This window comes from Perognathus longimembris, chromosome 10 (genome assembly GCF_023159225.1).
Source record: "Perognathus longimembris pacificus isolate PPM17 chromosome 10, ASM2315922v1, whole genome shotgun sequence".
Classification (NCBI taxonomy): domain Eukaryota; kingdom Metazoa; phylum Chordata; class Mammalia; order Rodentia; family Heteromyidae; genus Perognathus; species Perognathus longimembris.
In genome coordinates, this window is record NC_063170.1 from 67,554,877 (window position 1) to 67,580,123 (window position 25,247).

The 25,247-nt window shown below is 48.5% G+C and overlaps 1 protein-coding gene across 4 annotated transcripts in view; it reads right to left on the minus strand.

The window, feature by feature from the left end:
- The window catches only part of Srgap3 (SLIT-ROBO Rho GTPase activating protein 3), a 173,089-nt gene that overhangs the window by 60,307 nt on the left and 87,535 nt on the right, over positions 1 to 25,247 (minus strand). For all 4 annotated transcript variants that reach the window (XR_007212395.1, XM_048356205.1, XM_048356206.1 and 1 more), the window contains exons 2-3: positions 17,887 to 18,079; positions 7,895 to 8,057 (exon numbers count right to left, since the gene is read on the minus strand). Coding sequence is in view for 3 of the 4 variants with exons in the window: in XM_048356205.1 (XP_048212162.1) it covers positions 7,895 to 8,057; positions 17,887 to 18,079 (356 nt within the window). In the remaining variant the exon portion in view is untranslated. The remainder of the gene's footprint in view (positions 1 to 7,894; positions 8,058 to 17,886; positions 18,080 to 25,247) is intronic.

Below are 25,247 nucleotides of genomic sequence, written 5' to 3' on the forward strand. Positions count from 1 at the left end.
TATCTATTAATAATACTAGCTATTAGTATTAATTATGACTATTGCTATCAATCACTATTAATGCAACAGTGTTACTTACATTAATGTATGGCTATTACTATTAATAGCATTACTATTAGTATTAATGCGCCTGATGATATTTATCATTATGAATAATAATGATAACAGCTACTATTTCTTGATCTTTCCGTGTGTACTGTGTTGGGGGGGGGGCTCTGTTTCTGGGCTCTCTGTTCTATCTCATTGGTCAGTTTGTCCAGCCATTCTCTAGTGCGGCCTATTTTACAACCAGTTTACAAGGAAGTCTTGATATTTGATAAAGCCAATTTGATAAAGCCAATGCCCCAACAAATACCCTTTCTCTGGGGGAAAACAAAACCCTTATAGACCTAATTTTCTTATTAGAGTACAAAACAAAAGTATTTGCAATTTGAAATACACAGAAATCTTTTTTTAAAAAAACCTTTGAACCTGGAAAAAAACGTAATTTTGAATAATTCATGGGCAAAGAAAAAAATTACAATGAGAACCATGAAATATTTATATCTGAATGGCAATGACAGCATTCCTATCAAAACTTCTGGGATGCAGCTAATTTGTAGCATCAATAGCATTAATTTTCAATCATTCTTGTTTTCTAATGCATTTATATGTCATTTCCTAATGGGATGGGGCTGGCACACAAAACAATTAAGTTTTATATATTAATCTGTAAGTAGCCATGCTGCTGAATGCTCTTCCATGGGAGGTATGATTTGCTGGTGATATTTGATAAGCATCCGACATTAGACTACAGATGGAGTGCTTATGCATTCCTAATTGACTGAGTTTTTTAGAAATTAGAAGCATGCCTTTTCTAAGTCAAAAATGCCTCTTCCTTCCACACAACTGGTGGAAGGTCCTCCTCAATATAAGGCAAGCAAAAGAGGGGGAAAAGGTTATGAAAGGAGAAAGAAACAAGACCACTGTCATTTAGAGCCTGTCATTGAGTGGCTTTCTGGGCCTCCTAAGTGGCGAAGATTACAGGCATGAGCCACCAGCACCTAGCCTATTTCTGATTCTTTTAAATCTATGCACCTGAATAAAATCTTTCTTCCATTCTATCTCCACTCTTTTTTTTTTTTTTTTTTTTTTTTTTGGCCAGTCCTGGGCTTGGACTCAGGGCCTGAGCACTGTCCCTGGCTTCTTTTTGCTCAAGGCTAGCACTCTGCCACGAGCCACAGCGCCACTTCTGGCCATTTTCTATATATGTGGTGCTGGGGAATCGAACCCAGGGCTTCATGTATGTGAGGCAAGCACTCTTGCCACTAGGCCATATTCCCAGCCCCCCTATCTCCACTCTTAAGTCATTCTATTAACATCTAGTTATTGATTGCTTCTTTTTTTATTAATTAAATTTTGTTGACAAGGTGTTGTGCAAAAGGGGTACAGTTACATAATAGGGCAGTGAGTATTGATTGCTTCTTGTATACCAGGTAGATGTTTGGTATCATTTGAAATATCTTACAACAACCATAGGCAAGAGGTTATTTTTGAAAACAAGAAAACACAGAAAGCAAGGGATCCGATGGGACAAAAGAGAGATTAAGCCATAGCCCATCTCTAACCCTAACCACTGTGCTAGATTTCCTGCCTGTTCATGAGACAGGACCTGGCCCTTTCTACCCACCTGCCTTTGCTTTGGTCTGAACTCTTGTCACTTACTCTACAGAAAGCTCTGCATGCTATTGGAGACATTGTGAAAAATTGCTCAGATCTCCCTCAGGACTGCAGAACTTACTTGCAGGGACTGCTGTTTACAGACTACTCTCCCAGTCAGCCCTCTTTGGATTTGCCACAGCTGAAGGGACAACTGCCCAGGGCCAGGCCCCCTTCCACAGGCAGCCGGCATCCAATGGCCACATGACAGGAGAGTGGGAAGGCTCAGCCTCCTGTCATAACTCTGTATGAATTCAGGTGGTGACCACCAGCCCTCCCTGCTACACACCTGAGTGAATGACACCTGTCTCCATTCCTAAACAACACTGTGAATGCCCTCAGAAGTGGGCGGGGGGGTGTCTGATGCAGTGCTCCGTCTTCTTTAGCACCTGTCTAGAGTCAGACCCATCTGGAGTCAAACCCCAGCATCAGTTTTCTCAACTGTAAAACGGGGTGATGACAGTATCTCCCTTCTCCACTTAAAGCATTGCGTGTGTGCAGTACACTTCGCCTAGGGCTAATTGTTGCTATAATTAATTGTTTGCCTACCATCATGCTAGCGCTAATATGTTTGTTGAATGAGTTGGGATTGCCTCCTGACGCTCAGTTTTGCAAGGCTCATCTCACTGGGAGAAAGTGGAGATGGAGCAAAGGCTTCTTGTCCTTTGGCAGTTTGCCCATTTTGTCCCTCCCCCACCTCCTAGGCCTCATAACTGAAACCTCCAGCAGGCAAACTCTCACTCCTTCCCACTAGCAAGAAAAGAAAAGAAAAATAAACTTGGCTCTGAACCCAAGGCTATGGATGCTTTTGATCTCTGTGACAAAGCAAAGCAATTACCGGACACAAAAGCCCTGATTTATTTATGAAATGCGATGGACATCTTCTAGGAGGGAACGAGAAAACTCACTCAAGACCAAGTCCTTGTTGCCACACAGTGAATGTTTGCTTTCAAACTCCACCCCCCACCCCCACCCCCGCCAACCACCCATGTCCTCTCTTCTCTGCTAAGAATCTTTCCTCATTAGTGCTTCTTCCAGCACCCTGCAGCTTCCAACAATCAAATTCACATCACGGCCACGGCAAGTAATTAAATTCTGCAGGCATCAGAGCATGGAATAATAGATGGCTATTGTTGAGGATGCTGAAGAAAACAGAATGAAAGTGGAATAGGCTTCAATGCCTATTCTCACAAACGGTTGGGGTATGGGCATGGCGGTGTGTGTGTGTGTGTGTGTGTGTGTGTGTGTGTGTACTGTGATGCACACTAAACCTGTCTGGTATGGCCCACAGGGTAGTGAATTCAGGCCTAGGCCTGAGTCACAACCCCAGGTTTTAGTAAGACTCTGTGTTTTCCAGATGCAGGCTTCAGCTTCCTCATCTGTAAACAAGGAGGTTCAACTAGATAAGCCATTATCCATGGGTGGTCCCCAGACAGGCAGCATCAGCATCAGCTAAGAAATTTCTAGAATGCAGATTCTCAGGCCTCACCCTGAATCAGCAACTGCGGGGTGGAGTCCAGCCGTCTGTACTTAACGAGCACTCCATGTCATTTGGACACATGACAGAATGGAAGACCCACTGGCAGATGGGCTTAAGGGTAAGACTACAAATTCAAATGCACATAGGGGTGGGGAGGTAAAGATAGGGAGCAGAGTGGGTACAGTACACCAGAAAACAGCAGGGATTGCAGGCCGTGAAAGGCGCATGCCCTGCTCATGGAACTGGCAGTCACTCAGGTCCTGTGAGCTCCTGCCAAGGATGACCCACGTGGGATCTGGTATGGCTGGAGCTTCTGATTTGTGACACACACACACACACACACACACACACACACACCCTGATTTTGTCAGATTTATAGGTGTTGATTTAATTTTTTTTAGTGAGGACTGAGCAGATTACACTTGAGGGCAAAACTCAGCTGCAAACTGCCATTTGGGGATCTTTCACCCGAGTTGCCTTTGACCTCTAACACGGAGAGTGCGTCCGCAGAACCTCAACTCCCAACCTCTTTTCTCCACTTGGTCGACTCCTGCCCATCCTTCAATGCCCAACTCCAGGGCTACCTCCTGCCTGCCCCACTTTACAGAAAATTCAAACACAAAGCCAAACAATTGACACATGGAAGGAGGTAGCAGAGATGAAGATGACACCGGGAACTTACAAAGCAGGCCTTTGCCACAGAGACAAGAATCGGGACCTCTTGGGAACTACCCTCTTGTTCTTGGGAAAAAAAAATCACTTAGGATACTGACGCCATTTGACCAGAGGAGGACTCTCTATTGTTCCCGGGAGGAAAGAGCTATCCTGAGCAGTAATGAGCACGCTCTGTTGAGGGACAACTAGTAAAAGATGACAAAAGGATTGAGAAAGCCCAATGGAACAACTATTGCTGTACTCCTCTCTTCTTCTTGTAAGGACACCCTAGTTTTTCTTGAGGGGGCCCCCCTCCCCCATTCTTAGGCCGGTGGGAGCAGTGTGGTTGAATGCACATCTGGCTCCGGGGGTGGCATCTTTCCTGGGCCTGCTCAGTGGCCACAGATGCCCCTTCAGGAGTGCCCACGTGACCTTGCTGGGCCAATCAGAGCCCAGGGACCCCTATTCTAGGAAAAGGGACTCAAAGCAGAACAGATGCAGATCAAAGCTTCTAAGGAGGACCATCTAGTCACCACAGGTGGATAGACAAATTAGAAAATGTCCCTCTCCCAATTCTCATCCTCAAAAAACAAGAACAACACACACACACACACACACACACACACACACACACACACACACACACACACGGAGGGAACAGGAAATTGGAGTTTTTTGGTGACATTCTTTCTGTTCAGAAGTCCCTCAAGCCTGAAAGCAAGTTCATCTCAGATGAGCTGGAAAATTCCCTTTTTTTCCAAAAAGCAGGCTGGTCAATATTTCTGTTGTTTGTAACTCCAGATGGCCTCTAAGATCTCCTTTCCTCCATATCACTCTGGCTGGTGCCCATCTCCCACTCAAAGCGGGCTGGGCCTCTGGAATCTGAAGTGCAGCCTCTGGTTATAAGAGCAACCCCCACGTGAAAGGGTAGTTAAAAAAAAAAAAAAAAAGCAAAGGTCAGTTATTAAGTCAGATGACATCGCACAGCAGTGAGACGCTGGCAGGCAGGACAGTTACCTCAGGCCCAAGCCAGAAGATAGCTGCAAGAAGTATACCAGGCCCAGACGTCTGTCCCCTCGCTGCCAGAGCCAGACAAGGCAGGCTGGTCAGAGATAACCGCCTCAGGCACCGGGACCCCACCTCGGGCGTGGGAGGAGCGTCCGTCTTTAGGGGCCACTCAGCCTCAAAATGGCTGAGAAGCTGCAGGAGCCTGCCTTATATAAGGAGTTCAGGCCTCGGCTCCAATGTTACACATAACTGATGTGACACAAAGGGACCACGCCACGCGAAAGCAGCCAGCCCACAGGGGCTGGGTCATTTCCTTTGTTCTACAGGACAGGCCCGGTAACGAGGCAGCCAGGAGCTCAGCTGTAGATATTTTTTTCATTATTTTCCACCCTGTTAACCTCCATCACAAGTCAGGCTGCTGTCAGCCTAAATGAGAACTGAAAAGATTTATCTCACTTGTCCCAGGGCTCGGCTCAGGAAAAAGCCCCTTCATTTCCTAAAGGCCTTGATGACCCTTTCTCTGTGCATCACTCCCCCCTATGAAAAAGCAGTGACAGCAGCCGCCAGCGGGAGCCGGAACAGGACAGGGAGTGCGAACTGGCAGATGTCTCGCGTGCTTCGGCTGGACTTTGCAAAGCATCGTGTGATTTTTTTTTTTTTTTTGGCGCTGTATTTACCTTCTTAATTTTGTTTGCTTATGCGAATAGTACACTTAGACCACATTTCATAAACCGCTCGGGTTGGAGAACAGAGGGCAGGAAATTAGCCTGCACCTGAAATGTTGCTATAGAACTACTTCTCCGAGTGGACAATGCAAAGACCGACCATAGAGAGATGATCCTATTTTAAGGCAGCTGTCCTTCTCTGTGTGTCTAGCAATCCCAGGTAACCTAGCACCCGTCTAGAATAGATGAATTCATCATTGCCTTAGTAATAATCTTCCCATGTGGTTGTAGGGTCACAGTCAGCTCTCGCTGAACACTGTCCACACAGAACATAAGGACAACAACGCTGCTCACCCTCCCAACTGCCCTACAGTATTTCCATTCCGTTTCACAAATGAGGAAATTGAAGAGTTTAAGCAGCATGCCCAAAGATACACAACTAATAAAGAGCTAAAGGGGGTGTCTCACACCCGTAGCTGCAGATACTCAGGATATAGAGACTGGCAAGATGATGGGTTAAGGCCAACCCCAGCAAAAAGTCAGCAAGACAATCCTCCCCCATTTCAACTAATAAAAATCTGGATGCAGTAGCACATTCCTACGATTCTAGATATGTGGGAAATGTAAATAGGAAGGTTGCAGTCCAAGTTGACCCAAGCATAAACACAAGAAGTAACTACAGCAAAAGAGGCCAGGGGTATGGCACACGCGGTAGGCAGAACACCTACTTAGCAAGTTCAAACCCCAGTGCTGCCACAGGTAGGTAGACCGAGACAGACAGATAGACAGACAGGATTATGAATCTAAGAATTTAGGAAATCTGAACCCAGAAGCTATACCCTAAACCATTTATCAATAACGCCTGTCTCCTTGGTGTGGTTTGTTTAACTCAGGGAAGCACGGATTTAAACCCCAGTGGGTAGAAAAGGTATGGATGAAGCTAACTCGCAAGCTCACTTTACAGATGAGGAAACTGTCATTCATAAAAGTGAGCTCAGTCCACACATTTGCACCTCCTGCCTGCCAGACACTGGGTAGGGAGCGCAAGATACAGAGACCTCAAGGGGTCTAAAAGTGACAGCCTTCCCCTTTTGCCACGTGGACATTTAGCTTCCAGAAGCAATGAAATAAAACAAACCTTTGACCCTAAAATTCCATTGCAGATACCAACCCTAAGAAAGTAACTGTGAAAGTGAAAGAAGCTAACAGCAGCATTATTTGTAAGAGTAAAATGATAGAAATAACCTAACTGTCCAACAGTCAAAGATTAGGTACACAAATTTGGGTACATCAATATAATTAAATGCTATGCAATAATTCGAAACGCTGGAGAAATGTTTTGTTTTGTTTTTGCCAGTCTTGGGGCTTGGACTCAGGGCCTGAGCACTGTCCCTGGCTTCTTCTTGCTCAAGGCTAGCACTCTGCCACTTGAGCCACAACGCCACTTCTAGCCATTTTCTGTATATGTGGTACTGGGGAATCGAACCCAGGGCCTCGTGTATACAAGGCAAGCACTCTTGCCACTAGGCCATATCCCCAGCCCTGGAGAAATGTTTTTGTTTTGCTCAAGGCCAGCACTCTGCCACTTGAGCCACAGCGCCACTTCTGGCCATTTTCTGTATATGTGGTGCTGGGGAATCGAACCCAGGGCCTCGTGTATACGAGGCAAGCACTCTTGCCACTAGGCCATATCCCCAGCCCTGGAGAAATGTTTTTGATGTAGGAAAATTGTGTTCTTGAACATTATACAATTTGCTAGGTAGCAAGCAATAACGTCATATATTAAGAACGTTCTCATTTGTGAAAAATGTATCTTTATGCTAGAAAATGTATACATTACAAGCACTCGTAGGGCACATGCTTGCATTTGTGCATCAAAGAAATTCCTAGAACATCAGACTGCCTGAGTGATACCACTTCTGGGGGGGTCTCAATTTTTATATATGCACTCCTCTTCATTTTTTCAGATTTCTTTTTAAAGCACAATTTTATTGTTATTACTAAGGTGATGTACCCAGGGGTTACCATTTCATGAGTCAGGTAATGAGTACATTTCTTTTTGGACAGTGTCTCCCCTTCCTTTGCTGTCCCCCCCCAGTTTCCCCGTTTTCAGACTTCTTACAGTGCACATTCACCACCTACCTACCCAGGTAAAGGTCTTTAGTCTTGTGGGTCGTTGCTGAAGTGGGTGAGATCCTGCCTTGGCAGACATGTCTGAGGGTCAAACTCAGGGATGGAGTACCAAGTATGACCCAGAGCCCCTCGTGTCCTTCACTACCTGCCCTTTTTGGTCCCTTTTCCCCCCAAACTACCACCCTCTTGGCACAGTGATACCAAGGCCAGCCTGGGGCAAAAGACCTGAGACAGATGGAGCAGCCCACTTCCCTACCTTTTTGAAGAGCCTGATGACATCTTCGCTGATCTGGGAGAGGCGGACGATGACGTTGTTCATGAAGATGTCATTGAGGGTGGCGTGGTCTCGGCTCTCCCGCCGGGTCTGATGCAGGACCAGATACCAACAGTTCACAGGGGAGAGGAGGTATTGGTCCTTTCTGGGGGAACCAAGGCAGCTCAGGTTGGCTCACTGGAACTGTCACATTGTTTTAGAGAATCACCCACCTCACGGAGCCCCGGAGGGGTTGGCTTTTATACAGCAGGGGAAACGGGCTAGGGAGAGCCGAAGTGATTCCTCCGCAGGCATAGGACTGCAGTCAGAACCCAGGGCCCAGGTCTTTGACACTAATCCTGTTTCATCCGCTCTCTTGCAATGTGGTACTTATTGGATGCACTTTCACCTTCTGAGAAGCAGCTGCTTCCCTGGGGCTAGGAAGTAGTAAATGGACTGTATCTAAAACGCATGCATGAGTTCTAGAACTGCGGTACAAAGCACAGAAGGCTATGTCTCCCCACGTCTGCCTCTCCCAGCTCCTAGGATCCACTCAGGCTCTTTGAACCGCTTTGCCCTTCCTTCGCCCTTCTGTGGAATTCTGAGGGGCACGGGCTGGAGGGTTCTGTTTTTGCATTTGGGAAGAAAGGTTAAGGAGAATACATGTTAAGTCCATTCAGAACACATTGAGAGTTTCCTAGGCATACGCGGCTGGGCATGATGCGACTCAGAGCCTCCCACAGTTATTCCCCAAGGAGCGGCACCAGCACACCCAGGGAGCTTGTTAGCAATGCCGATTCTGCAGATCCACTCCAGGCCCGCTGGGCCAGAAACACCGGGATGGGCCCAGGCGATCTGGGTTTTCACAAGCCTTCCAGGGGATTCTGATGCACACTCAGGTCTGAGTGCTTTCCAAACTAGTGAAACACAACTTCCCTTTCCCATGCTTTGCCAAGACCTCTCTATGAACCTTCGGAAGGAAAGGAGAACAATTAAAAATCAAAGCCCAGAGCAGGGAATGGTAGCACATGCCTATAATTCTAGTACTCAGGAAGCTCAGGAAGGAGAATCCCGAGTTCAAAGCCACCCTGGGCAACATGAGCTAATTCTATCTGAGTTACATAGCAAGCCACTTATTCAAAAAACAAAAGCAACAACAATAACAACAAAAAAAACCAATGGTCCTGTCTTGCCCCATGCAGTATCTGTACTGGGCATTCTTGTTCTCTGATCCCAACTCCTATTCTTACTTTGCTTTCCAGTGTGGGCTCACATGTTTGGTGTGTGCATGTGTGTGTTGCGTGCGTGCGTGTGTGTGTGTATGTGTGTGTGCATGTGTGTGTGTGCGTGTGTGTGTGTACATACTGGGTCCAATGGAAGCTGCACAAGCCCCTGACCTGTGACATTCCACTTGAGTAAGGGAGCTAGATCCACAGGAAACAGACCGATGGGTGGGGTCCTAGTGGAAAGGAGCTGGGGGGAGGGGGCAGAGGCTTCCTGGAGGAAGCACTTTCTAGACTGAGGACCAAAGGTGGGGCTGGAGTATCCACAGGAAAATCTTTCCAGGTGGAGAAGCGTGGTGACCAAATGTCTGGCAGGTGGGTGAGTCTCAGTGGGATTGAGAGGGGCTGAGGCTGAGGAGAAATCGGCAGAAAACATACCGCAAAGGGGCGTTAGGAGTGCGACCTGCGAGCTCAACCAAGAGCCACTGCATGGTTTCGAACAGGGAAGTGAAAGGGTAGAATTGCAGGGGGTTTTTTTTCTGTCAGAGGCTGGGATTCGAACTCACTAACTGGGGCTTTATGCTCATTGGCGGGTGCTCCACCACCTGAGCCACACCTCCAACCTCTGGAATTGCATTGTCAGTCCCCCACGTGGCTCCTATGCAGAGGACAGCAGGCCACATCCAAGAGCGAAGAGAAAAGTTGAGGAGTTCAGTACTGGGGTAGTAAAGTGACAGGATCTGGCGGGGTGGGAGTTGAGGTCCAGGATGACTCCCAGTTTTCTGGTTTGGATGCTTGGGTGTACAGAGGTAAGGTTTGCAATTGAAGAGCAGAGCAGAAGGAGGTCAGGGATGAGAGGCAGTGTGTTCACTTCAAAGGGCTCTGGAGGCCTCTGGGCTAGAGACAAGACTGGAAGCTGGCAGCAAGTACCAGGGTGACCTTTGAAACCACAGAATAACATGGACGGGGCCGCTTCACAGACACAGATGACCGCCTACAAGGAGAAGCAAACCTTCAGGGAGCTTGGCGAGGTGGTTGGGCCAGTCCTTTCCCGGTGCCTAGGAAGAGGGCTGGGATATGCATGAGCCCAGCCGTCCTTTTCTGCCGGGATGCTGTCCCACACCTGCTGCCTTACCATGCAGAGCCTCTCCAGCTCTGCCCTCCGCCTTCTCCTCCCGCGTGTATGGAGGCGGGCAGCTCAGCTAGAGACTCAAAGGTTGAGGCGAACTGTCCACTGGGTCAGGGCCAGAAAGTGACCTCTGTGTAGAAAGCTGGCGCCTGTGGCCTTGATCACAATAGTGCCAGGCCCTTCTGCCTCCCTGGGTGGCAGATGGGAGCCAATATGGTAAAATGGAGACACCTGGACTTGGGAGTGGATGCTTCCCCGTGTTGGCAATCCCACCTGTGTGCTCTCACGCAGATCATCCATCCCACTAGAACTAGCTACTCAAACCACACTGTCAAACAAACAAGCAAACAACTCTGCAGCCATTTTCAGCCCCACGATCCATTTGTGTTAAGCAATCTGTAAGGCCAAGCTCTAGGACACAATGGAGCCCATGAGGGTTCCTGACTCCAGGGAGCAGAGAGGATGTGGAGAAGACAGCATCCCTATATTCATCCAACAGATGTGTGTAGTTAGATTGGCAGAAAGTACCAGAGAGGAGCATGGCAGCCCAGAACAAGGGGAACTGGGTGAGCTTGGGGACAAGGTCATTGAACATTCTCAGAAAGGGCTAGGAACCTGGCTGGAAAGACAGATTGGAGAGTGCCACAGAAAGAGTTTGGGAGGGTGTGCTGGGGCAGAGCAGAGGAACTGAATCAAGGCCCGTGTGGCAGGAGCATGGGAGGTCAGGTGGGCAGGAACAGAAGATGGCACATCATGGGACTGGTAGGGCTTCAAGGCCTAACTCCGAAGAATGTACCAGCGCCATAGTTGCGCCATCTGGATTATCCTGGGAGTGACAGAAGTGGCTCCAAGCCCCGTGCAGCTGCAGACACCCAAGGCATCAGCTCTTTCTTTCCAGGGGGTCACTTGTCCCTTTTGCAAATAAAGAGCCAGAGATCCTGGCAGCTTCCTCTGCAAGCAGCTACCTTTTCTGTTGCAGACTCCCTTTTAGAAGATGGCCTGGTTGGCGTGGTGAAGCCAAGCCAGTGCGCTTTCATTAAAGGCACAGTCTGAACGACCTTTCTGCTCTTCCCATCTTGCAGCCAAGCCTCTCCTCGGCAGGCAGAGCTGCTGAGCTAGGACATAATGTTGGAACTTTTGCATATGTATATATTTTCCTTTCTTTTTTATTTTAATAGCCAGAAAGTAGCAATGAACATTTCTGGTGAGTCACAGCTTTCTTTCTTTCTTTGGCTAAGGGAGGTGGGTATGAGGTTCCAACAGACTGAGGCTGGAGAAATGAAGCCTTGCCAAGCTGGTGAGCTAGGAAAATGAAATTAGCAGGGAGCCAGCTTCTCCAACTTCTCAGCTGGGGGCTGGAAAATTCCGCTTAGCAAACAGAATCCAGTTCCAAGCTTCCAGAGTCCCATACTGCAGAGGAACCAAAACTCGACCGCCCTGAGACCCTGGTTCCTCTGAGAGGGAGGCAAGTTTCTGCAGCTGACACTTTCCCCACAAGCCAGGACCCCGTCCCTGGCCTGGTGCTAACACACAATTCCCTGCCCCATTAGGCAACACCTGGGCTACCATCGCCTGCCCTGCACGCCTCTGTGCTTTCACGGATCCACCTACAAAATGAGGCACTGAGCAATGTGTCCTCACCCGAGGCTCATCTGGTCCCTTCTTCCCGCTGTCAGCCGTGCGTCCCTGAGCTAGGACTCCCTCTCCCTGGCCCTCAGGTCCCTTGCCTGCCAGGTGGGGATGAGGACTCCTTCCCTGACTCTCCGAACCCCAGCCGACCCCCCTGGAGAGGACTTAAGCAGCTGAGGACTGGCAGAGGAAGAAGCGAAGGGTAAGCTTTGCCTAGAAAAAGCAAGATAAAATTAAATCCCTCCACGCCACTTCAGAAAAATCTCCTTTCTTGCCACATCTACTTTATATTTTCTGGATAAAATGTAAATGATGTCCGTGTATAGTACAGAGATACATAAACAAGCTGCATCCCAACTGACACTTTGGAGTGTGCCGAAAATAGTCTCCGAGGGCTCCAGGGGACCTGTATGCAACCGGGCGGAGAGGAAGAAAGGAGGCAGCATTCATTGCACAGAGCAGTGACTTAAAAATCTTAAAAATCTCTGCTGGTGATGGAGAAAGGAAGGCAGAAGAGATAGCTGCCCAGTTCACAGGGAGGCCCAGGAGGGCCCCGCGGCCAGCGGACTCCCGCTTCAGCTCCCCGCCTCGCTGCATACCATGCTCAACGGCTCCCTTGATTGTTGCTTTCTCCACAGCCAGGCACAGAGGACCTGCTCTACGCTCCGTTTTGCTTTGTAAAGCTTTACCTGTCAGAAATAGCAGACTACTGAAAAGGTAAAATCAAAACAGCATTGTTTGGTCATAAAGAGGTACTGAGCCCAAGGTCCGCTCTCTATTTCTCAAAAGGAGACCAGAGAGCCATTAACAGCATGCGCAACCAACTGAAGTTTTTCTAGTCAAGGCCACGGACAAGACTGAGAAGTGAAGAGGGAATTCAGTATTTGGGGTTCGTGGGTCACCAGTGATTCCTCAATATTTTGAGGAATGTGGATTGGATCTAACCATCCACGGCATTAAGAAATGGTCACCTAAGACACGCATGGAGGGGAGATCACTGCCTCCCTCGGTGGCCCTTTCGTGGCTGGACAGCTCTGGCTACTAGAATTAAGGTCGACTTGAAAGTCTGCCTCTCTGAAATGCTAGCCTTGCTTCACTTCTCTCCTGCAGCCCCATCAAATAAGTCCGTTTCCCTCCTGTACGTGAAGAAAGTCCTTGTTAGTAGCTTCATCTGTGTAGCCGTTCATTCAGAATACTTTATGGAGCATATGTTGCGTGTGTATGCATGAACATGTGTGTTTGTATATGGTGTCTGATCTAGGCCCCGGGAGAGGCACACACATAACCAACTGAGTCAGAGCAACCACTGCCTACAAGCCTGAGGTCCCTGGGAGCTTTGCAAAGGCAGGGCCCCCCCAAGCCAGCCTCTGTGAGAAGAGCGAAGTTAGCCAGGCAGGGAGGGAGGTATTTCTAATGTCCACACAAAGGAAGAGGTGGTCTGGTTAGATGGTGTCTCAGCTACAGAGGGGGAGGAAACACCAATTTAGTGTTTCTGACTCCTGGAGTCAGATTAACCAAGATTCCCTAGCTGTACCACTTAGGGGCTGTAGCTGAGTCCCTCTGGGCAAATTAAGATTTCTCACAACCTCTTCATTTTCAGCTAGAAAGGTAAAACTGGTATCTGCCCCCCAGACAGGACATTTACCAAGAAAGCTCAATGAGACAATGCATGTGATTTATCTGGGAGAGCACTGGGCACTGGTAATGTGGAAGTAAGAGGTCATTGAAAAATGAGACCATTTACTAGAGTGATTCTAGTCATAGAAATGGTGGTGACTATCTGTGAAGACACAGCTCTGCCCAGGGTTTTTCTCCTTCTCCATCTCTACTGAGCAATCTGAATTTGTTACACATGAGCCCAATTCTGCAAAAATGCTTCTCTGTTCAGGAATAACCTGGAAGGCTAAATCTAAATGCAAAGCGCTTTCTTTGAAGTGAAGTTAGTTATTCACTAGGATCCTCCCACCCAGCTGTCCTACGAAGCTGGAAGACACTCCAAACCCCCTCTGTGGAAAACATTTGCATAGAATATTACTCATTAGCCACCTGAGCACCTCCCAGCTCTCCCTAAAATCTGACTTTTCCCAAACAATTCTTCCATATTTCAATGGAATTCCTTGTTGCTTTTCTCACCATGGTCCAAAACCCAGCCCTCAACACTCAACCCCTCTGGAGAAAGCATTTTTAGTGGCATCTCCTTTGGGAGGTAATGGCTATCACAAATCATGAGAACTGGAATAGAAAGAGGTTGTGGGTTGTCCCAAATATGGAGCAATATTTGCAGAATATGGATACTACAGAGGGAAATCAGCCTTTGTCTACAACAGAGCTTTTTAGTTGGGTCCCAAGAGGTGCTCATTTGTGAAATATAAATACATGTTATGAGGAGGAAGAGTTCTGTGGCCAATAACTTCCAGAAAGAAGCCAACCAGTTCCACAAGTTCTCAGAGCCTGCCATATACCAATGGGCTTGGGGAATCTGTAAGGGGAGTGATAAGGATAGGTCTGTGTTCCCAACACAGGACTCTCTTTTTCCTCCCCTTCCTTTATCCCTTACCTTCCTCCTCCTCCTTCTCCTACTCTTCCTCGTCCTCTTTTCCCTCTCCCCTTTCTACTTCCAACCCCAAACATATCAAAATGTTGGTGTTTTAAAAAAAAAAAAAAAAACAACTCTTTTTTGTTGTTGTTGTTGCAGATATCAGGGTTTGAGTTGAGGGCTTCTTAGGGCCTGGCTCTTGCTTGGCTTGCTTGCTCAGCCTGTGCTCTACCGTTCAGCCATGTATGTCTCCAGCCTGGCTTTTTGCTGGTCAATTGGGGATAGAGTCTCGGGGCCATTTCTGATTGGCCACAAATCATGATCCTCTGGATTTTAGCCTCCTGTGTAGTTAGGATTATAGACCCGAGTCATCAGTGCTAAGCTATAAAATATTTCTCTAGAAAAACCTAGAGGAGAAAGGGTCTAAGTGCTGAGAATCCTGTCTTCATGGAACTAGACAATCTGTTCAGAACAGCCCACTCACCTACCCAAGCGCCAAGCCCCTGCGCGCTTCCCGCCACAGCACACCCCTGCTCTCAGAGGGCTTCCGCTCGAGGCCCTCAGAAAGAGAAGCTCAGCCTCGCAGGCAGGCGCGGCTGCAAAGGGCAGTGCATGGGTTTTGTGCTGGTCCAAGGAGGGAAGGTCAGTGCAGGCTGAAAGCGGGGGGGGGGGGGGTAAACTATTTCTCACCTAGCAAATCATCTTCCCAGGCAGTCTCCAGCCGCCAGGCCCGGGTGGGCTCCGTGAGGCAGACGGCTGGGACAGCAGCTGCACGTAGGAGGATGAGGCTGTGCATTTCACACAAGCTCCCATGTCACCAAGCTTTGCAAACCGGCCCTCCAGATTCCTGCTGGTCTAGTCTTCCTTCTCCAAGTAGCCAGGCTGCTGTCCAGGCCACTCGCCCTCTCAGAAACCCAGAGCTGGGTGCTGGGTACAGGGATGGGGGACACTTTGCCCCGGTCCTAAGGCAGCCAAAAGATACAGTGTCCCCCACAGCAACTCTAATTCCCACTGGACTTCCATCCATCCACTCATTCACGGGACTAACATCTAGTGCCGATCATGCAACACGCTTGGTGTTGGGGGTCCCAGCTCTCTGCCATCGCACAGCTTACAGCCTGTTGCTCCTCCAAAGGGGACAGAGAAGCAAACCGGGGAGCTTAACACAGAGGTGGTTCTGCCTCAACATCTCCTGAAGGCCTTTCTATCTCAAGTCAGAGAAGCAGGAGACATCCTGCACTCCTCTCCTTTCCCCTGTTCCACCTCTGTAAGATTCCCCAGCCTCTGTGCACTTCTCCCTATACCAACCCCCTAGGAGTTTTCCTTAGCTGCATTCTGGCCCTCTCACCTGGGTGGTCTTTTACAAAGGCAAAGCATGGGGTTGCAGGTGGACTTAGGTGGTAGGGCACCTGTCAGTGAGCATAAAGGGTCAGATAGCGAGTTCAAGTCCAGATGGTGGATGGGGGGATGGGGGAGTACAAGGCAGATAGAAAAGCACTGGTGGCTCACACTTGTCATCCTAGCTACTCAGGAGGCTGAGATCCAGACGATCATGGTTCGAGCCCAGCCTGGGCAGAAAAGTCCATGAGACTCCATCTCAGTGGTGGAGAGCTGGATGTGGAAACATGTGGCTGTCATCCCAGCACCTGTGGGAAGCCTAAAATAGGTGAACCATTGTCCAGCCAAGAAAGCAAGTCCCTAGGATTGGGGGAGAGGGCTGGGGGTAATAGAGCACCTTCTGAACAAGTGCAAGGCCTTAAGTTCAAACCTCCATACCACCAAAACAGTAAAAAAAAAAAAAAAAGCAAAGGAGTTCTGTATTGCTCAGCCTGCCCACCCCCCACTCCTCCCCGGAGATCCCCAGGGCCATCATCAGGAACACCCTTTGACTCACATGTCACCCAGAACTGAGCCCTGCTGAGTCCCAGCCTGAACACAGTACCTTCTGGAAGCTGTACATGTTCCCACTTTCCAGGCAGATAGCGAGCACCTGGAGCCTGGGGAAAGCCATGGCCCCCAGAGCAAAAATTGATGCTCTGGACCTATGGTGAAGGATCTCAGTTCTGCCTCTACTTTGCTGCATAATCTTGGACAAATCAGTTCCGTTCCCGAACCAAATGTCTCAGCCAGAATGGATTACATAGACCAAATAAAACCCCTCATTTCCCTCCTTCCTTTTTCTTCCTCTTTTCCTTCTCCTTCTCTTCCTTTTTCCTCTTCCCTCCCTTCTCTTTTTCTTCCCTCCCTCCCCCTGCTCCTTCCTTTCTCCCTGTAATTCACAAGCATACTATCCGTGGTCAGAACTGGGCCTCCTGTCGTGATAATAAAAGAAGACTCCCAACTCCGGCACTGCCCTCCAGACCCTAGAGCTACCGGGCGGTCAGAGGGCACTGTTAAAGGAAGAAAGCAAGGGAGCAAGGCTGAAGGGCTCAGAATGCAGCTCAGACCCAGTGGACCGAGCTTCTAGGGAGAGGCAGCCAGGGGTCAGTGAGCACCCTGGGGTCAAAGGTGAGTCCAGCTTGTCCTAAACACCCTTGGCTTCCAAAAGCCTTGGGGAGCTCCACCATCACACAGAGGGCTCACCCCAGCTGCACCAGCCTGGACAACACCCTAATTGGACTTTCACAGTGCACCAAGCAGCCTGCTTGGCCCGATTGCCAGCTGGGGCTCCTGTTCCATGTGATGGCTCAGTTAATGAACCCATACCAGGCTGGCCGAGCTCATGACAGGCCAGGCAAGGGAAGAGGTGGCCCTCGTGTCCCCCTCTCCCCAGTGTTCACACTTAGGAAGGGAAGTTAGCTGCTTCCTTTCTCAAGAGGAAGGGGTAGAGCAGGAGATGAGACCCCAGCACAGCCTGTCTCTGTAACCAGAGGGCCCACCACCTGGGCAGCTCCAGAGACCATGCCGCCAGTGTCAAGACGTGCAGCCAGCAGAGCCCAGAACCTGGAGTGGGATAGGGGGGAGTGGGGTGGAAAGTGGGGTCCACATACCATAAGTGAGTAGGTAAGGGGAGAAAGTCTCCGGGCACCGAGGATTGGTGGAAGTACCTGCTCAGTAGAGAAGCAATTTTAAGGTCATTGTGCTGAAGGGATTTGGATGGGAGCTGGCAGGCACCCAGATGAAAGCACAACCAGATGGAGTCGGGGCGTCCTTAAGGGAGTAGGGGTATCATGTAGACATAAATAGAGAGCTGTGAGCCGGGTGCTTGGTAGGCTAATAATAGTCACGTCAATACTGGGCACTTACTGTCTGGGACAGGAACTTTGCTTGGGGTTACTCAGTTCTCCTTTCCTCCTCTAGTTCTCTTATTTCCACTTGCACTTTATTTATGCAGGCCCAGAGGAACAAGGAGCCTGCGGAGCCAAGGCCTCCCAGGATGTCCTCTGCCTCACGAAGTCCTGGCCTGCTCCATGCCTTGCCGCCAGCTGCCTGCCTGCCCAGAAGCCTCCCGCCCCCCAGCCCACGGCCCACGTCTCACTTGAACTGGTGCTCTCGGGAGCTGCGGATCTTGGAGGAGAAACGTTCGGCCAGCTTCTCCAGGCTGCGGGAATATTCCAGTTCGATCTCAGCTTTCCTGCGGAAGAACTCCTGGAGGTCTTGAAGCAGCTGCAGCCGAGACTCGGACTGCTGCTCCAGGCATTTGAACTGCTCTACCAGCTGCGTGCGGATCTCTGCAGGAGGCAAGGAGTCCAAGGTTAGGCCGCTGACGGGGACAGCAGCGGGGCCCACCCAGCCGTCCCAGCAACGCCAGCCCAGACCCAGCAGTCCAAGCAGCGCCCACCACTCCCCCCACTACCACCCAGGGCTGGTCTGAGCCTGACCATTCCTTGGCAGACCGCTGGCACAGAGATAGGGTGGAGACCCCATTTTTGCCACAGCCTAAGCCACTGTTCCCAAACCGAGTCCATACGTGTCACAACAGTTTCTGAAATATCCACATGTAAAGTTTGGGGCTCGGGAGGGTGGGGGTGGATGGCTAGGACGTTCTTCCGTAAGATCTAGCAGTTTAGCTAATTCTTTCTCACTGGAATGGACTTGCTTAAAAACCAAGTTTATGTCATGACCTTGCCAGCCAGGACATAAGAAATGAGTTCAACAAAAGCAATCATTATGTAAAAATTCCTATCTGGACGATTGCTTGCCAAAGGCCCTCAACCTGAGTGGTTTGCTGTCTGTCAACAAAAGGGAAGTGGCAGAGGGAAAGGTGCGAAAGGAAGATATTCTCCAGGGCTGTCAGAACCCAGAGGCTTGCCAAGAGGATATGGCTCCCTCTGGGGTTTCAGTGTTATTTGAGGCCAGGCCTGCATTCTGCTTTAAATCACCTTGAACTCCATATGCAAACATCTTAAGAGCCTCTAGAAGAATGGAGTCCACACTTGAGAAAGTATTGAGTGATCAAACCAGGTCTGGGCATAAAAACTGAAAAGCAGACAGTCGAGCATTTAAAATCACAGCTGAATCCTCAGACCCACAGCCAATCTCATCGTCAAGCCCTAATGGTGTCACTGCTGCAGTCCCCAGGTAGGGAGGGACTTCTCCTCGGCTACCCCACAAGCTCTCAAAAGATCCATCTGTCTCAAATACTCTGCTCACACTGGCAAGCTGCTCGGAATCCGGGGCCCCCTGCGGCCCAACGACACAGTCCAGCTCTTCAGCACGGAGTTCAAAGTCATCTACCACAGAGCCCCAGACATGATGGCTGAGGCGTTCCTCTCCAGATCATCTCCAAACGATTCAAACCAGTCCAGGGAACATCCAGTTTCACCTGACCAAAGGTGCAATCTAAAATGGTGGCCAGTGTCCTTTTAACATCCTTGAGAGAGAGGGGGAGTCTGTAGAAGCACACAAAGGTGTCCTGAGGAGTCCACAGGCCAGGGGAAGCGGGAGGAAACCCACCTAGCATCCTCAGGGCCTATGTCTACTCTCTCCTAAAAACCTGCTCTGAGATCTCGCCTCCGTCCGGACAGAGCGACCCCTAGCCCACCACACCTCCCTCTTCACAAAGGTCTTGTCTCCTTGTAGGAGGAAGGCCGGTATTTCACTTGTTCAGAATTTGACTACAGCGTGGTGCCCCAAAATGTCAAAACACCTGGGTGTCCAACACAAAAAGACAGTTTGAAGGGAGAACAAATGTACTCATGATACCCAGTCCACACTGTGCAGAAAACCAACTATGCAACCTGTAGGCAGGGATGAGAGGTGGAAACTAGGGTAAAATGAAGGAAGAGGTGACATTGTCCAAAGGAGAAATGTATATGTTACCTGGATTGTGAAGTGGCAACCCCTCTGTAAAATCCTTAATAATAGCAATAAAATTATTTTTTTACAAAAAAAAGACAATTCAAAAAAATGTCAGTAGTAGCAAATCTTCCTTTTATCAAAGCATCATAAACTCCTTTTGTGCAAAGTATGTGTGCTTGAAACGCAGAGACCTAATGTTTAATGGACAACAGCCAGAACAAATGCGATCACAGATCCATTAGCTGGCAGCGCCACCATCACCATGACCACAGGGCTTGCAAACAGGGACGCACCAAGCCCGTCAATATGTCTACACTGGCTATGTGCAGTTTTCTGTCTATCAATGTCCACATGTCAATAAAGCTAGGGGGGAAGCCCACACAGGATCTCAAGTCCTAACCCAGAACCTTCTGAATCAGAATCTGCATTTTCACATGGCCCTAGGTCCCCCAGAGGCAACTAAAAGTGTGAGGAGGGGCTGGGGATATAGCCTAGTGGCAAGAGTGCCTGCCTCGGATACATGAGGCCCTAGGTTCGATTCCCCAGCACCACATATACAGAAAACGGCCAGAAGCGGCGCTGTGGCTCAAGTGGCAGAGTGCTAGCCTTGAGCGGGAAGAAGCCAGGGACAGTGCTCAGGCCCTGAGTCCTAAGGCCCAGGACTGGCAAAAAAAAAAAAAAAGTGTGAGGAGCCCCCAAATCAACTGTTCCGCCATGCATTTCCTACACAATTCTGATTTTTGTATTAATCAGATGTGTAAAATGTTGATGTCATCCTGAAGAATTGTGGATTTATGATCACTGCATCACAAATCAATCCAAAAGAAAAAATCACTAGATTTGTATGGTCAAGGGTGAATTTAAAGTGTCATTTAATTTACATTTATGTTTTGGGAGGAAACAAAGAAGCAGCATAACCAACAAGTTTCAAGCATAAAAACAATTTAAAATAAAATTCCATGAAGGAATTCAAGAAGATAAAGAAACAATGTAATTTTTACGTGTTTGGGTAATTGTGGATAGATGGTAGAGAATACCCATATATTACAGCGTTTATCCTACAACCTGGCAATTCTATTAATGGCTATATACCAAAATAAATCAGTGTTTATATCTGCTCCCTGCCCCACCAAATATATACAAGAGTACTAGTTTTACAGCCAAATATTAGAAACAACCTTAAATAGACAGTACCAGTAAAAGGGATTTTTATGTGATTTAATCCTTTGGTAGAAGACTATATCACAATGAAGAGGAATGAACTACTACTTCTATTTAAAGCAACATGTTTCAAATGCATAGACCTAACGTTTAATGGAAAGCAACCAAAACAAATGAGATCATGAAAAAATAGTTTACAATAACAAAGAGGAGATAGGTGGTCACCTTTGACAGAGTATTAAATGAAAAGGGACACAAAGTTGCCTTCTGACGTTCTAGAGATATCCCATACCTCCATCTGGGTAGGAGGTAAGTACACTGGTCAAAATTAATTGAGCTGCACACTTAAGATCTGTGAATTCATTTGTACTTAAGTGACACTTCAGTAAGAACAGACCAGAAATGGCTGTATTACTTAGGTTCCATTTAATACATTTTTGAGAGTGATATAATGTTATTCTAAAGTGTTAATATTTAAAAGATGGCAGAAACATATTTTTTGTAGCTACATAAACCTAGAATGAATCATTCTAGATGTCAAGTTAAAATGTATGAAGCAGAAGAGCTTTTCCCCCTAAGTTCATTCGGAGGGTAGAAAGCAAAAAGGCTGCAAGTCTTTTTCTTAGAGCCCTGGCAGACACTACTTTACCAGCAAGGCCCGGGCCACTGGTCAGCAAGCCTCCTCTGAACTCATCAGGACTCAGAGACACCTCAGACTGCCCTGCCAGTCTGAAAGTGGTGGTTTTCACTCTTTCAGAGATTTCATTCCTCTTTCAGATGTGTCTGCCCAGCTCCTCAAAGGAAAACCAACCCCTGGAGGGATGGGGAGACTATTCTATCAGCACAAGATTAGGATGCACGGACATAGATATCTGTGCATCAAGTAATTACTCACCCTTATCAAGTGCCTTTGCTCAAGTGTACTAAGTATTGTGATTGTGAGAGACACAGCTAGCCAAGCTCCAGTGGCTCACACCTGTAACCTTAGCTACTCAGGAGGCTGAGATCTGAGGACTGGGGTTCGAAGCCAGCCTGGGCAGGAAAGTCCATGAGACTTTTATCTCCAATGAACTACTCAGAAAAAGCCAGAAGTAGCACTGTGGCTCAAGTGGTAGAGTTCTAGCCTTGAGCACAAAGAATCTCAGGGACAGTGCCCAGGCCCAAGACTGGTGTGTGAAACTCTCTCTCTCTCTCTCTCTCTCTCTCTCACACACACACACACACACACATACACACACACACATCACATCACAGAAAACACACACCATTTACCACACTATCCCCACACTACATACCATATATATCAGACCCTTACACTCTCGATATGAATAGTATTGTCTAGTTTGCAGATGAAGAAACAAAAGCTTTAAGGAATCCAAGATCTGGGGCTTGTCCAAGGTCACATTTTGTTCTCTGATTAGAACTACACAGATAACGCGAAGTAGGTGGCCCACTGCTGGAGTGAAATGGAAGTACTGGCATTCCCACCAGACCACGCCCCGCCACACCAATACTTTTCAAATCCATGGTCACAACAGTCCCCACAGGTGCCAGCGTTTCAAGAGCACATAGCTGTTCCAGGTCCAGAACCATGTTCTGTAGACCCTTCTTTCATGTAAGCAGTCCCAGCAACGCTGTGCTACTAAGTGCCCCCATGAGAAAGAGGAAGCGCAGAGCAGAGCTAGGAAGGAAAATCACGTCCCTCTAGCGACCAGGTTGCTCTCGATGCTGTAATAGATCCTACAGACCTCCGCGGCCTGCATTTTCCACCCTTATTCCACCTCTTGCACCCTTTGCCTAACAAGACGGGGATCTAGGGAGATATTGCTTCTTTGAAATGCGATGGCTTGGCCTCCTCCATTACAGGGCATCTTCAGGAGCCAATGTTCTCATATTTTGGAGGAAAAGCTCATAAATCACACTGTGATGACAAGGGACAATTTGGAAGGAGCAGAGAAACCTTCCCCATTGCATACAACCATACAACCAGCTGGAGGCTTGCAGGCCCGGCCAGGCCTGGATTCTGCCAGCAGTTTGGACAGCTCAGAGTCTGTCTAGCAAAGCAGAGGCCCTGGCAGGAGCCCCACTCTGTAACCCTGAGGGATTTCATGACCGGTCTCCTGACTTCAAACTCCCTTCCAAGTGACTGCTTAGAAGCTGGCACAGACTTGGCTCTTCCCCTTGAAGATTTCAAAGAGAGAGAAAAATAAAGTTTTTTTTTAAGTGTTCCCAAAGCAGCAGGCATTCCCTCCAGGGGATAGATCTAACCACAGCACAGCAGAGAGTGACAGAAAAATGAACAGAAATGGGGAAGGGAAAAGAAGGGGTTTGGAAATAGGGGTGGGCTTTGATCTCGGAACCTCAGAGCGGAGGGTGACCTCCCCGCTGCCTTAGTGAAGCCTCCTTGTTACCCTTGCTGAGGAATGAGGCCCAGAGCACAGGGAATAATACTGCACCCCAGGTCTCCTGAAGCACGGTGTTCTCAGGGCTGTTCTCCTGATGACATTCTCCACGGCACCCAGTTGCTTAGAGAACCAAAGTCACATTCCTGTGGCATTCAAAGCTCCAAGAATCTATAGCCTGTGAACCCATTACCTGCCATTCTCCTTCTGGCTTTCCAGGCAACTGCCTCACTGAAGGTCACTGTGCCCACCTGTGGCACGGCTACCCCTGCCCCTCACAAGCAGGAACAGAGATTCTTTGTATCCAATGACACTAGAATTTCCGCTTCTTACACCAATAGATTATTTATAGAACTGTTTCATGTTTACTAAACTATTAATCAGAAAGCGCATAGTCCTTATAAATCCTTTCTTCCCCGTGAAGTTTTCCTTATTAGTAACAGTTTGCTCTATCAGCTGAGTCACACAATGTCGGTCCTATCTTGCTTTTCAGATAGGTTCTCTTCTTTCCACACAGCGAAGCCGCTGACCAGAATCCTATTACCTATGCCTCTCTGCACATCTGGGATCATCACACCAGGTCAGGAGTATGGCTCAATGGTAGAGTGCCTGCCTCGTAAGTACAAGGCCCTGAGTTCAGAACCCCAGTACTGACAAAAAGATTACGAAGATACAAATTTCTGTGGCGTTCCCTTGCTACACACTTCAGTTCTTCATAATCATGTATTATTGTTTTGTACTTGTGTAGGAATAGCTTCTGGTAGAGACATTCTTTTTAAAAATCAGTATGTTTTTGAATTGACACACAGTAGTTATACATATTTATGGGGTGCAATGTGACCTTTCAATACATGTACACAATCTGTAATGATTCATGATACTTTCTTTAGGGGGAGTGAAGATCAAAAAGCTCACATTGGGGGTCTGGCACAGCAATTATTCAAAAGAAAGCATGTTGACCTTGACTTCATTCATTGATGATGTCTAATTGTAGAGATGGGTATGAAGAAGGGGCAAGTTATGTGATTCCCTTTGCTTCTACCATGTTTGAAATTTTCCATAGGAGAGAAGGACAGGTGTGTGGGGAGGTGGGAGGGGTGGGGAACAAAGCCAGAAACTTGAGGCCAAGCCCGCAGCCTGGCTTAACAGGTCTGACCAGTTGGGTGTACCACGATGCCCCAGGGGCCTCTGTCCCCAGCCTGCAGATGGCCCTCTTGGATTAAGAAAGAAGCCAAGAGTGTCACCACAAGAGCAACTGGAAATGCAGCCTTCCAGGCCACGTCAGGATTCGAATCCTTGAACCCTAGCTTTGAAATGCAGTGATTTTTCTGGCACTACTTAGAAGGGACAGTCCTCCTCCCCCACCCAATTTGTGTTCATCCTGAAAAGCGGAATCAAGCATTTCCAGCCCTGTGGATAACCGCTCAGCTGGGTTGGCGGTGCTCCAAGTAAGGGGACTGTATCCCACGCCGGGGTGTACACCTAGGGGCCCTAACACCTTCCGGCTCAGAGATCACTCCCACTCCACCCCATGCTCAATCTGTCACCCCAGTGCTATTAGCACAGAGCCCGGGCCTGGGCCCTGGCCATCATGTACACATCCCAACGTATTCTGACCTTGGCCTCGGGCCTTCTGTGGTGGAAGGAAACCTCAGCTTCAAGTACAAGCAGGCTGCAGGTTCACCTGCCAGGGTGGCTCAAACCCTGACCTTGCCGCATATTCACCTGGGAGAGCTTGGGTCATTTCCCCTCATTTCCCTCGGACTTGTTTCCCCTGCAAAAATGGAGTTCATAATAATCTCCCTATGTGCCAAGTGTGTGTGGGGGGCTGTGCCTCTAACCCCAGCTACTCGGGTGTATGCCTGCATTCTATGCATAGGTGGAAGGTTCAAAGTAAAAGGCATGAGACCCTAAATGAAAAACAAACGAAAAGCAGATGGCTTAGTGCGCGGCTCGGAGTGCTTGCCCAGGAAGCATGAGGCCCTGAGTTCAGTCACTAGTATCACACACACACACACACACACACACACACACA